We start from the raw sequence: 14480 nt of genomic DNA, 5'->3' as shown, positions 1-14480 counted from the left end.
TTTCCTATTAGAACTAATCTTGTATCCCTTTATATACCTCCTACTTTGGAGATGAATATTGATTATCGAAGTATTCCAAACACATCAAATCCTTATTTTCTACTGAAAGATAGGCGAAGCAAACGTGAAATGATCGAAGCTATGGAGATGACGCTGAGAGAATTACGGTTATGCTTGAGGGAGTGAGAAGATAGAGGAATAGATCGAGGCTGTAAACACAAGAAGAAAATTGATCTTGTAAACCCGAGCTTTTGGTGGAGGGAGTCCAGATATGGCTTAACTCCTCAATTTTTTATTTTTTTGCTTTTCTAAAGAAACCGCCAGGCACCAACAATCCGGCCTCTACGAAATTATTTTTAAATTTTCTTCGGTCACTAATCACACATGTGGTTTCTAGAGTCCCTGACAGCGATTAAATTTGGTCACTAATAAAAAAAAAAAAATTACTTACCAAGCGGACTATGTCACTATTTGTCATAGAGTAGGTCACTACAAATTATAAAACGGGCGGGCTTTCAATTTTTATTACCGCCAAGTGGTTTAATGACCAGTAGTTCTTATTGGTCAATAAATCAATATTATTTGTGACCATTATAATTGGGTCACTATGGATTTCGTCACTATAGGCTAATATTGTTGTAGTGGCAGCCGCGGCAGCCCGTCGAGAAGTTGAAAATATGGCAAATCAGAACCGTATTCTCTGCGAGGCACTCCAGCGGAGAGTCGTGAATAACGAGGCACTGGACAGGCCTTGCCAACAAGAGACCCCGATACCAACCATCTGCGGTGTCCCGACACCTGGGGACGTTCTAACCACAGGCCCGGGTACCGGCCTTACTGGCACATTCGTCCCGCCTACAGCAGAAACTTCCGGAAGCCTCGCAGGCCCTACACCAGGAAACACAAGCACAGCGCCACAAGTGATCTAACTGAACTCACCCCTCTTCCCCAACCAACTCGGTACAGCGCCACCACCCCAACCTGTACTCAACATGGCGGGAATGTCAGGCACCAATGCAGCTGTGACCACTAATGCAACCATACCCTCACCCGATCCCAGCAGGCGTCTGCTAATCGAAATAAGCAAAACTATCGCCTCCCTGCTGCTAATCGAAATGAGCAAAACTATCGCCTCCCTGCAGGCACTAATCGAGAATGCAGAGAGCAAATCTAGTTGGCAACTGATAACAGCGGGATTCTGAGGGAAAATGGGACCATTCATGCCCCGGATACAAGCCAAGAAGGGCCCACAAGATGCAAAGCCTTTCAAGATCGAAAAATTAATGGCACTCGAGACCCATACCATTACCTAGAGGTCTTCTAGTCCCTGTTGCATGGGACATGGTACACTGACACAATGGCTGCCATGCATTTGAAGAAACCCTAACAGAGGAGGCCTTACGCTAGTTCCTTAACCTCCCTGCCAATTCCATTGATAGCTTCTAGGAACTCAGGGACAAATTCCTTAGACAATTCATCCTGTGCGGCAGCGGCTATCGCACAACGCCTGACCTGTTTAGATTCAAGCAGAGGCCCAATGAGCGCTTGAGGGACTTTATCTAAAGATGGCAAAAGCAAGCTACACAGTGCCACTCTCTCGACCCAGCCCTAACGGCATCAACATTCAAGCAAGCCTTCCAGCCAGGATACTTCTTGCTATAGATCAATACCAACCCTCCTGTGATATATGATGACCTACTCGACGCTGCAACCGCTTTTGCTTGGGTCGAGTACCACACCTTTGGTCGCCATACAAGTACCAATGCAAACCCAGTCAACGTACCCTAGCTCAACAACCCTATCGAGACCACCGACAACAAAAATAGAAATTGCAATAGAGACAAGCCTGCTCAACACAGTGACAAAACTCCAAGGGAGTGGCCTGGTTCTGGGGGTGGCGCTGCTGGTTCTGGACTCCTGGGATTGAGGGCTTCAATATATGCGGCAGTGGTTGCTAGGATTTGAAGGCTACGATTTTAGGGTTTCTTGGTTAGGACTTCGTGCTGATAACGTGTTTTAGGGAATCGATATTTGAGAGAGAAATTGCTTTACTTTCATTGATAATAGGGACCTCTTTATATAGAAAATTACAAGGCATAGAATTAGAGTTGTACAAGGAAAAATAATCATACATTGATTGGATATCTCTATGATTCTCCAAGATTATATCTAATTCTAACCCTATTTCAATTAGAGTAAGTAATCTTGAGTTTGGGTCAGACACAAATTCTGGATTTACTTGAACAATTGAATATATATATATATATATATATATATATATATATATATACACGTATTATTTTGGCTATGGTAATACATGAATCTACCTTTTATCTGAAACAAAAACAAAACGAAGAAGAGAAATAGATACAGCTGGGCTTGATTTGGGTATACTCCTTTGACGAGTGGAACCGACAGCTATCGACTAGGTTACTTTGAGAGCTTTTTAGCTTGTGGATCCAAGAATACATTATTATTTTTTGTTCGACTTCTCAGTTTTTCAGTTTTTTTTCTTTTCTTTTTAATTTACATACCAAAAGTTCAAAACTTTGTCGATGAAACCCATGCCCAAAAGAAATATTGCGTGGTTGAAAAGAAGCCAAAATTCGTTGGGCACAAGGTAGATATTAGAGTAGAGAGATCGAGGGAAGAGCTGAATAGTTTTGGTTGCGGCCTGACATGAAGAAAACTATTTTATATCACATATGCTTGCTCAGGGAAAACAATAAGCTGTGGGCAAGCAAGTCTGTCTTAGAACTTGCCACCTAATTAATGAATTATACAAATGGTATAATCAATCAAATCAGTTCCGGTAAACCAATGAATGAAAGGAAGGAATCTCAACTGAACTAGTATATATGAAGCAATAATTTTAGAGCGCAAACCAAATCGAACCGGCGACATTTTCGGCTTGGTTTAATCTGGTTCTGCAGTTCTTTTAAGTTTTAACACAGCTTTGGAAATAGAGGAGAAGTGCAATGTTGAAAAAGAGTTGCTCTTTTTTTCGTTTCTTTGAATTTCTAATTCAATACTACTATAAGCACGATCTTAGCAACCAATATGCATGACGAATTAATCGACATATCATTTGACATGTCACTTGCCGTTTATGAACTTCAACTTTAGTTCCTAGCCTTATGTGATGAAGCCAGATTTAAATACCAAGCCATACATCTTGTTGTATCGATCTGTTTGAATGACAAGGATATCACAAGGACACAAGGCATAAAAGAGATTTTCGCTTAGAGATACAATTTCTTTAGGACATAGACGTGACTTTGGAGGGAACTGATCAAAAGCCTACACCATGTATCTGCAATAACTTTGCACCAACTGCTGCCCGTACGCCCGCGCGTGCACTTCCACATCAAGCTTCATCAAAAGAGACAGTTTGCACTCGATATTTGAGGTATCAAATAAAGACTACAGACACTAACTTAGAGACCAGCAAGCGTGGTAGCGAATTGACATATCACTTGCCGTTGATGGACTTCAACTTTAATGCTAGCTAGCCTTTATGTGATGAACCCAAATCTAAAATATCAAGCCATGCATTTCCTGTACAAACTTCTCGTCATATCACTTTATTCAGAAGATACTAACAAGCTAGGCAACAAGATAGCCAGGGACTGAAGACATGCATATCTCATGTAGGAGCATTAATCCTCCAACTGCAGCACTTCGATCAACTACTACGTACCTTTGCAGTCAAATTTTTCGGTTTGATTTGTTCAAAGTTGGTCTTTTAAAGGAACAAATCAAGACATGGTCCTGGGGATCCAACTACGTACCTTCACATGCAGGCATTAATCATTTCCCTTTATATGTCATGGATTCATCATCACGCCTCATGCTTCAGCGAAGAAGGAAACATTCCTGCGGACACTTCTTTCGCAGAGAAATAGTAAGAACTACGCGTGCAACTTGATAAAGTCATATATAGAGATGCAGTACGTAGCGCTAATATTGGACCTTTTCTCACATGATGATAGAGATAATAATGCTTACAGTTTCAGATTAAGGTAGAGTGTATGTGATTGCTATAACGATAGCTTAATTAGGAAATGTTCAATATATATGCGTTGAATTAATGAAGATGGAGCCGTACGTTTCTACGCAATTAACCTATTTGTCAAGTTTTATTTCCTCATCAGCTCGTCACTAAAAAAGGAAAATTCGCAGGTTTAAGAGTTTCTATACGTACCTTCAAGTCATCGGTCAAATCGGTCAAAAATTCTAGCTATTATGTGGCATTTTTCAATTCCCAGATGTGTGCAAAATCAAATGTTCGTATTAATGCTAAAAAAAAAAAAAAAAAAAAAAGAGAAACATTCGTATCAAATTTGCAGGTCTTGTGTTTACGGAGTGAGATAAAGTAGGCCTTATTTGGAATTGGTAAAAGCATTTCAGACCGCCAAAAGCGTTTTTGATAGCTACCGTTTGGCAAAAATAGTTGGAAGTGCATTTTAAATTATATAAACACTTTTTTGGTGATATTTTTTAAATAAGAATTTGGCATGTACTTCCTAAACGAAGCATTTCAAGTGCTCTTGACATTTTTATAAAAAGCTGCTATGTCTTTTTAACAAAGTCATTTCCAATGTTGATGAGCTGCAATCATATATTCAAATCTCACTATCATTAAGTCTCAGAGAAATTTTATATAAGACAGACATACCACTAGCCAAAAAATTTTAAGTGTATTTTAAAACCATCCTCACTTTATTAAAATGAACCCAAATTCTCCTTCTCAACATTATGGTAAGAGAAGTGAAATTCACACTCTCTCATTTTACAATCCACACTCCATGTTTTCTTTTTCAGTATCTTAATTTTTTTTTTTTTTTTTATAGTATGAATTGTAAACTATGTTATGTAATATACTAAAAAAATTAATATATAGTGTAGATTGTAAAATAAAAAGTGTAAATTTTATTTCCCTATGAAAACGATGGTTTCTGAACTTGCCATAATAAAGGCTGTGCTGATTTTGGCAAAGAACGTTGAACAGGTAATGGTGGTTGCCTGGTGGTGTATTTGAGATAGAGCATACAGTTACCAATTAAAAATAGAAATTAAATGGACAGTTGGAGATTTTCTGAACTCGCCATAAAGGCCGTGCTGATTTTGGCAAAGAACGTTGAACAGGTGATGGTAGTTGCCTGGTGGTGTATTTGAGATAGAGCATACAGTTACCAATTAAAAATAGAAATTAAATGGACAGTTGGAGATTTTCTGAACTCGCCATAAAGGCCGTGCTGATTTTGGCAAAGAACGTTGAACAGGTGATGGTAGTTGCCTGGTGGTGTATTTGAGATAGAGCATACAGTTACCAACTAAAAATAGAAATTGAATGGACAGTTGGAGATATGAATGGTGGGGGCTAGAATTTTCAACCAAATATCATTCAAACTTTCTTCTTTGGGAAAAAGTTCGAAACCGCGTACAAATTAATTTCATATTCAATGATTGTCTCTTTCAAGAAAAGGTGTCGTCGTAGTTATGTATCCGTTCTCATGACTTTTTAAAACATTGTATATATTTATATATTTTTATTAAACGTGCATCATTGACTGAAAAGACAATAAATAAGAGACCCCTTCGGGGATTAAGTCAAGTCAATTAATTATTAATATGAGTCTCTTCTTTTCTTGGAATTAACGTAAGAACGCTGTTTAACATATAACACAAAGACTAAATATGTCATATGCATCTGTACGTTATTATTCTCAGCTAATAAGGCTCAATCTTTGATTCCTAGCTAGAACAACTTTTCTTACTTTATGTAATTAATTAGGGTTTTTAGGGTTTTAAGACTCAACTCTTATTAAGTTTGAGGATCTTAAACCGAGTTCCAAGTTGTCTGTGGAGATTTTTTTTTTTTTTTGTCTAGGTTTATGAGCCTTTTCATTTTTCTATGAATTATTTAACAACCAAGAGTTAGCTATGAACAGATACATTTTTCTTGTTTGACTCGGCAAAAAATGTTAACAATGTAAATTTTTTTTTTTTTGTTAACAATGTTTTTAATTTCATCCCAAAAGGAATTTCCATGAAATTACCTGCAAAAAAGAAAAAGAAAAAAAAAAAGACCAAGTTGCTTCCTCAGCCACCAAAAGTTGACCAAAACTACTATAAATGGAGCCCTTTCATCAAAATATAATATCAGTTGCGCTTTGATATTATCAGTTGCTCCAAAGTTTTCAAGAAATGGTTGCGCTTTTACAGAGAAATAGCTGCATTTTTAAGTTATTGGGTTTGTGTTTACTCTTCTGCTGTTTGGTTGAGATTCCAGCAGTGGAGGCTAGGATTAGGCATTACAAATGGGAGGTGAAGTATGAGTACAAGTCCCCAGATTGCTTTAAGAAACTTGTTATCACCATCAATGGCGGAACTCCAGGACCAACCATACTTGCTCAGCAGGGAGACACCGTCGTCGTCGAGCTCAAGAATAGTTTGTTAACAGAAAATGTAGCCATACATTGGCATGGTATCAGACAGGTACATCCATACTCCAAATTCCAATCATTTATATTTGATTTCCTCGAGTATTCGTGTTTCAAACCAGTATTTTGTATCTAATTTGTTTCTGTTACATGTTGCAGATTGGAACACCATGGAGTGACGGAGCCGAAGGGGTGACTCAATGTCCAATATTGCCTGGAGACACTTTCAAATATCAGTTTGTTGTTGATAGGGTAAGTTTAGAACTTTCTGCAATGAACTTTAGGAGCTCTGTTTATGAGTTATTACGTTAAAACTGCTTGATAGGGACTGTTTGAAAGTGCTTGGAAGAAAAAGAAAGAAAACTTGTAGCCCTTCCTCTAAAGCATTTCTAAGTGAATATGAAGGAAGCATTTGGATTTTCAAGATCTTTTTTTGGCTTTTAACGAAAACAGTTCTGATAAAAGGAATTTCAACATAAGCACTCTCAAATAGACCCCTTACATTAAAGAGATTCATTAGAAATTAGATGCTTCTTCTCCAATAAGCAATTTAAAGTGGTTCTCAAAAACACATTTTTCCTTATGAGTACATAAGCAGAACAAATATAGACTATTTTTGAAACTATCAAAAGCACTCGCATATTCATAAATCAAGTTCAAGTTATACTGATCTTTATATGATTTGCCTTTTTATAGCCTGGAACTTATCTGTACCATGCTCACTATGGAATGCAAAGAGAAGCTGGCTTATATGGATCAATTCGAGTAGCGCTTCCTGAAGGAGAATCCGAGCCCTTCCTCTACGATTATGATCGAAGCATCATACTCAATGATTGGTACCACAGAAGCACTTATGAACATGCAGTAGGACTATCTTCCAATCCTTTTGTCTGGGTTGGGGAACCTCAGGTAAGTTCCATCAACAGTTTTGGTAATAAATTTAACCACTATTTCCCATTGTAACTGTGGTTGCTAATCAGTTTTCCTTTCTTGTAAATTTCAGTCACTTTTGATACAAGGCAAAGGAAGATTCAACTGCTCTAGCATCGCCACTCCAAGCTTAGAACCTGGTGTTTGTAACACATCTAGTCCTGACTGCTCTCCTTATGCAGTGACTGTAGTCCCTGGCAAAACTTATCGACTAAGGATTGCTAGTTTGACTGCTCTATCAGCCCTCAGTTTCCAAATAGAGGTAAATCATATATGTTCATGTATTTCCAACCATACATATTATGCGGTATAAGTTGATCCGCTAATGCTAATTTGTTATGCTGTCACGTTATCAATATAGATTCGAAGTTTATATAAAAGGACTTATTTAACAACATGTACAATTTGACAACATAACATAACACAGTATTGTAGAAAATTTTCTGTTTGCAAATTGTTTACCAGAAGCATACAATTAACATTGAAACTCTATGATGCAGGGTCATAATTTGACAGTGGTTGAAGCAGATGGGCATTATGTAGAGCCATTTGTTGTAAAGAACCTGTTCATATATTCCGGTGAGACATATTCGGTTCTAATAAAAGCAGACCAAGACCCTTCAAGAAACTATTGGATCACAACCAACATTGTTAGCCGAAATCCCACCACCACGACCCAAAATGTCACCACCACCACCCCACCTGGTTTAGCCTTTCTGAATTACTATCCTAACCATCCTCGAAGATCTCCTCCAACAGTACCACCAGTAGGGCCGGCTTGGAATGATGTTCAGCCTCGACTAAATCAAAGTCTCGCCATTAAGGCACACCGAGATTTCATTCACACCCCTCCCCAAACTCCAGACAGAGTCATTGTTTTCCTCAATACCCAAAACCAGATAAATGGCAACAGGCGCTGGTCAGTGAATAATGTCTCATTCACTCTTCCTCACACACCTTACCTCATTGCACTTCAACAAAACCTCACTGATGCATTTGATCAAACACCTCCGCCGGAAGGGTATGACTTTGTGAACTATGACATCTACAAAGTGGCAAACAACAGCAATGCTACAACAAGTGATGGGATTTACAGGCTCCAGTTCAACACAACAGTGGACATAATCCTGCAAAATGCAAACACCATGAATGCAAACAACAGCGAGACGCATCCGTGGCATTTGCATGGTCACGATTTTTGGGTACTCGGATATGGGGAAGGAAAGTTTGACATCAACAATGATCCAAAGAAGTACAATTTGGTGAATCCTATCATGAAGAACACTGTGCCTGTTCATCCATACGGTTGGACAGCTTTGAGGTTCAGGGCAGATAATCCAGGTGTATGGGCTTTCCATTGTCATATAGAGTCTCATTTCTATATGGGAATGGGTGTGGTGTTTGCAGAAGGAATAGACAGGTTGGGAAACTTACCTTCTTCTATAATGGGGTGTGGTGAAACCAAAGGAGTAACGCACAGACCTTAGTCATGAATCGTGATACTTTTGGAGTGCTTCACTCTGTATAGACGAGCGAGAGCTTCTATCAAAATCGAAGGACATATTTCCTGAGTATGTAGTACGTAACTACGTACACACGTTCTAGTTCTATTAGAACTTCCGTGCATATATTCATGCCAAGCACCACTCATTGATATATTCTTTATAGTATATATTTATTTCCAGATTTTTTGAAGTCATATTCAGAAAGAGGTCAAATAAAAGTATAAAACTGAGTTTAGATACCACCAGAGTTGTAATCTACTAATTATATCTTTGATTTTCTAGTCCCATTTTTTTCCTTTTTATTGTATAGGATACGTACATGTATATTTTTATACCAATATTTTGAATCATTCAATAAATTGAAAAGTCACTGTTAGCTCTGGTGTATATATATAAGAGTTCACACTTGAAGCAAACCATTGGCTAGTCATCTTCAAGTCTTGAGGCCAGGTATGTGTGTGTGTGTGTATCTATATATATATATATATATATATATATATATGGCAGTTCCTGACTTGTTTCTTGAAATGCAAATGGTTCAAGTTTCAATCACTGACTTGGAGTCTTCAGCCTGAAATATTATACTAGTGCAAGTGGTCAAGCTCCACGCAGCAAATATTGGTCCAATAACTTGCGCGTAACACTCGGTGGAGGCAGCACTATCGCCATGATGATAACACACTTTATCGTCGTCGACGGCTCCTCATCCAACAACGTCATCCTAGGGCGAGACGCCATCTCGGGACTTCAATGTTTCATGGTAGGACACATGCTAAAGATGAAGATACCCACCCCTGGGGACACCCTCACCATTAGAAGCGATCAGGAGTTAGCGAGAGACAGTGTAATTCCCTGACTGTCGCGAGAGGGCACGGCAGACGTGAGGTACTCTTGACCACAGACCTGCCCTCCCCATCCGACAAGCCTAACGACCCAGGAGAAGACCCCGAGACCCAGGACGACTGCAATACACACAATAAAAAGAAAGAGGATAAAAGGAAGCTCAAACACCCAAGGCCAGATGCCTTGGAGGACTTGATATCTGTCTCCATATCCGATACGAAACCGGAAAGAAATGTTAAGATTGGCTCCAAAACAGACCTACATTTTCAAACAAAATTAATTGCTTTCCTCAAGTCCAGACAGGAGGTGTTTGCATGGTTATACGCTGACATGCCAGGGATCTCACCAGAATTGCTAACCCACAAACTCACCATATCACCGGACGTCCCCCTAATCAGACAAAAAAGAAGGGTCTTCACAGAAGAAAAATACAAGGCCATCCAAGCAGAAGTCAAGAAGCTCTAGGATATTAGGTTCGTCAAAGAAGTATCCTACCCGACACCCGACATGGTTATCAAATGTCGTAATGGTAAAAAAGCCCAATGGCAAGTGGCGAATGTGTGTCGATTACACTAACGTAAACAAGGCCTGCCTAAAGGACAGTTTTCTCCTGCCAAGAATTGACCAACTTGTCGATTCCACCGCAGGCCACAAGCTCCTTAGTTTTATGGACACCTTTTCGGAGTACAACCAGATCGCCATGAAGCCTTCCAATCAAGAGCACACATCCTTCACTAGTGATAAAGGCCTATATTGCTACAAGGTAACGCCATTTGGTCTAAAAAACGCTGGAGCAACATACCAAAGATTAGTCAACGGCATGTTTGTAGATCACATCGGGAAGATAATGGAAGTATATATTGACGTATGCTCGTAAAGAGCGTCACCATATCACATAAAAAACCTAGGCATCATTTTCGACATCTTACTCCGATACGGTATGCAACTCAACCCAGACAAATGCGTATTCGGCGTCCTTGGAGGCAAATTCATGGGTTTTGTGGTTAGCGAGAGAGGCATTGAGGCAAATCCGGAGATGGTTCAAGCCATCCTAGATATGGCACTGCCAAAAACGAGAAATGGGGTACAATCCCTCACGGGTAAGGTTGTAGCTCTCGCCTGGTTCATATCCCGCTTAACAGACAAATGCACTCCCTTTTTCAAGCTTCTTAAAACTCACCACACAGAGAAAATTGATTGGGGACTCGAGCACGAGAAGGCTTTCAAGGGAATCCAAGACTACCAGGCGTCGGTACCAACTCTTTCCAAACCCATCCTCGGGAAAACCCTATACATTTATCTCGCAGTATCAATCACAGCAGTCAGTGCTACCCTTGTCATATATGAGAACAGTGACGAGTTACCGGTATATTATACCGGCAAAAGGTTCAACGATGCCGAGTCCAAATACTCTGATATTGAAAAGTTTGCCCCCGCACTCCTCACTGCTGCTTGATGGCTTCGACAATACTTCCAGGCACACACCATTCATGTCCTGACCAACCAACCCTTAAAGTAGGTCCTCCAAAAACCAGAATCCTCAGGAAGGTTAGTAAAATGGTCCATTGAGCAAGGCTAGTTTGACATCCACTACATGCCACGCACAGCCATCAAAGGGCAGGTTGCCATAGACTTCATTGTAGAATTCATACCTTTGGAGGACAGTGGATCCCCAAACAAGACGTAATCGGAACCCAGGACCACCCCAACGTGGACATTTCACGCCGACAAGTCCTCTAATAGCAAACTCAGCGGGGCAGGAGTGGTTTTGACGTACCCAGAGGGGCACACATACGAGTACGCAGTACAGTTCAAGTTCAAAGCCTAGAACAACATAGCCGAGTAAGAAGCACTAATAGCCGGCGTCCAATTGGCAAAGGAATTGGACTCACAACTCGTCTTAAACCAGGTTCATGGTGATTTCCAAGCCAAAGAACCACATTTATCCCATTATCAGTCCTTCACAAAGGCTCTACTCAAGCAATGCATTCCTCGCCATACAATTGCCCTGATCCCACGAGCACAGAACACTAAAGCAGACGCTATTGCCAGGCTAGCAACATCGCCACCCAACACCGATATCAGAAATCTCAAAATGGAAGTACTGGAAAAGCCAAGTATCGACAAACCATTCTCAGAGATTGTCACACCCTGAATTTTGTATAAAGAAATTCAAATCCAAAATGCGATAACCTAATAAAATCATCGACATTGCATAGAAACCTTTTCAATTTAAACTAAGCAATAACAATAATCCCAAAAGCATAAACTTAATAAGGATTCAATCACTCGAGACGAACGTTATATTAACAAGTGTTTACAAAACCCGAATGAAATGAATTACGAATGTAAATGCTCACTAAGAGCATAATACAAACAACAGTTAATAACAAAAGAGGTTAAGAACCTAAACTGCTGCAGCTACGCCTCAAACTCAGCTCTGGGGGTCCTGACCTGCAGGAATAACCGCTACACCATGGAATAGTGAACCGAGTTGCAACCAACAAACCTGATAAGCTTTTTAAGATCATATGAGTAAACTCTAATAAAAAGACACGAATCCCACATGCTTAATAATTTTCCCAAATCATGAATCAATCAAGTCATACAAATCAACACCACAATCAGTAATGATTCAAGTCCCTCATGGACAATAAATGAAAGGATCACATGAAACATTCTTTTATAAACATGTACTCAAGAGCACAATAACACAAAGTTATCTCCCAAGAAGTACAATGTACTCAAGAGCACGATAAGCAAAGTTATCCCCCAAGCAGTACATTGGCAAACAGACTAGAGCTCTAACTGAATTGTAACCTGTCACCTCGGCCAAGATTCAAGCATACAATATTATTGCCTCGATCACTAATGTGATAAAAGGTCCTTAGACAGAACATTTGAAAGTCCACTTGACTCAAATACTTTTCTCAAGCAAAACACACTTTTACACAATAATCAACACATCATGATAATTGTATGCTCGTGAGAGAAATGCTCGAAATAACAATTCAATCAACTCTCAATTATTACTTCACCAATGTCACACCATCCAATATATATATTCCACACACACACACACATATATATATATAGACACACACACGTAGTCATTCATGCCGGAATGACCACTAATACCAACTATAGTTCATATGTATTAAAACTAAGAAATTCATTTTATACTTAAATTCATTTTTTTACCTATAAGCCGTAACCCTATGAACCATAGTCGATCGGGTTCATATTATTTCAAACAAATCTTTATTTTTGAAAATGATTTACAATTATCAATCAATTCCGACTATTAAATAACTTGGTTCATAAATGAACCACGTGAGATTTACCCACCTCAAAATCCCGTTGCGTCTTCTCTTACTGTAAAGATATGGTATCGACTACTCTCGGTCAATTACCTAAGGAATGTATGTCACAACTTAGTACACGAATTGAAAACCTTTAAGTTTTGAACCCCCGTTTGCACTAAAATCCTTAAAGTAATGCCAATCGAGATGAAACTTCATCCGAGACCACCCGAGGCCTCCGAGATACTTATACGATCAATATTTCAAAACTACAAGTCGTTCGGACGGCTGGATCCTCATGGGTTGGAAATCGAAACAATCGAAACCATAAAATTCTTAACAAATTCATACTATCTCCAAAAATTATGTATTGTACATCGATACGGTCATATCGATGTATAAATTAATAAGTGGAATAGAAACTGTTCTTGGGGTGGCTGGAAGTGGTCGGAAACCATCACCACAGACGGCGGCGTCACAGCTGCTAACCACCGTGAATGGCGGTGAGACCTACCTGCAAATCTTTGTCTCAACTAGCCTAACAACTTTCTTAACTAACACAAGGTATGAATCAAAGTAAAAAGGGGCGAAATTTACCGAAAACAATGGTGGGTGGTCGGAAATTTCCCAGTTTCCGGCGAGCTCCGTTCTCCTTCCAACCTTCACTTTTGGCCATGATTTTCAGGGAGCATGATCAACAACTTGAGGCGAGTTCAAAGAGCTAAGAAACTCGAGCAGTGGTGGCTGGAAGAGGGAGAAACTGACGTTGACCTAAAATTGAGCTCGGATCGGGTTTTGCTTGGTTCTCCATGTAGTGGCGGAGATAGGTCGCAAGGCCACCACAAGTAGCTGTAAAAGGAAGAGGAGAAGCTAAAGCAAGAAGTTTCACAACCAACGGTGGCCGGAGGAGGAAGAAATCACTGGTGGAAGGAAATCGGGTGATTTCCGGTTGATTTGAGAAATCTGGGTTTTTTTTTGTTGCAATTTTCACAAAAATTCGTCCTTTATACAAAAATGGAAACCTTTTCCGAATGCTATAACTTCTTCATACAAACTCCGATTTTGCGTTCCGCATATGCACGAACTCGTACCGACGCACTCTACGACTTTCGTGAAGGAAGTTTATACAGAATCTAAACACATAAAAGGTCGATTTCTAAATCGAGCATTTTAAGCTTTTTGTTATTTTGAATAATTTCGATTTCTAGAAGAAAAAAAAATCCAAGAAGTAAGGCATCGAAACTAGAATTCGTACAAATGCAACCTTTATGAATTTAAAGAAATTAGCTTAGAAATTGAGGTCATTACAATGATGTTGAACCACGGAGAGCCAGAGACCACCCTCATGGATGGATCCATTCATTGATTACCTCTTAAAGGGTATCGAGCCAACAGACAAGGCTATCACCACCAGACTTCGCAGAAGGATGACAGTACTGTACACAGTATGAGAG

General features: G+C 39.5%; 1 protein-coding gene across 1 annotated transcript; it reads left to right on the top strand.

Moving 5' to 3' along the window:
- Window positions 1–6173: 6173 nt before the first annotated feature.
- Window positions 6174–9257, top strand: LOC112197905 (L-ascorbate oxidase). The gene is made up of 5 exons (XM_024338866.2): window positions 6174–6501; window positions 6606–6698; window positions 7143–7355; window positions 7450–7638; window positions 7877–9257. Exons 1-5 carry the CDS (start codon window positions 6211–6213, stop codon window positions 8861–8863), a joined length of 1773 nt encoding a protein of 590 aa, XP_024194634.1. The 5' UTR covers window positions 6174–6210; the 3' UTR covers window positions 8864–9257.
- Window positions 9258–14480: the final 5223 nt, after the last annotated feature.

Source organism: Rosa chinensis, chromosome 4 (assembly GCF_002994745.2).
Source record: "Rosa chinensis cultivar Old Blush chromosome 4, RchiOBHm-V2, whole genome shotgun sequence".
NCBI classification, from domain to species: Eukaryota; Viridiplantae; Streptophyta; class Magnoliopsida; order Rosales; family Rosaceae; genus Rosa; species Rosa chinensis.
The sequence above is the reverse complement of the archived record's forward strand: the minus strand, read 5'-3'. Positions and strand labels throughout refer to the sequence as shown.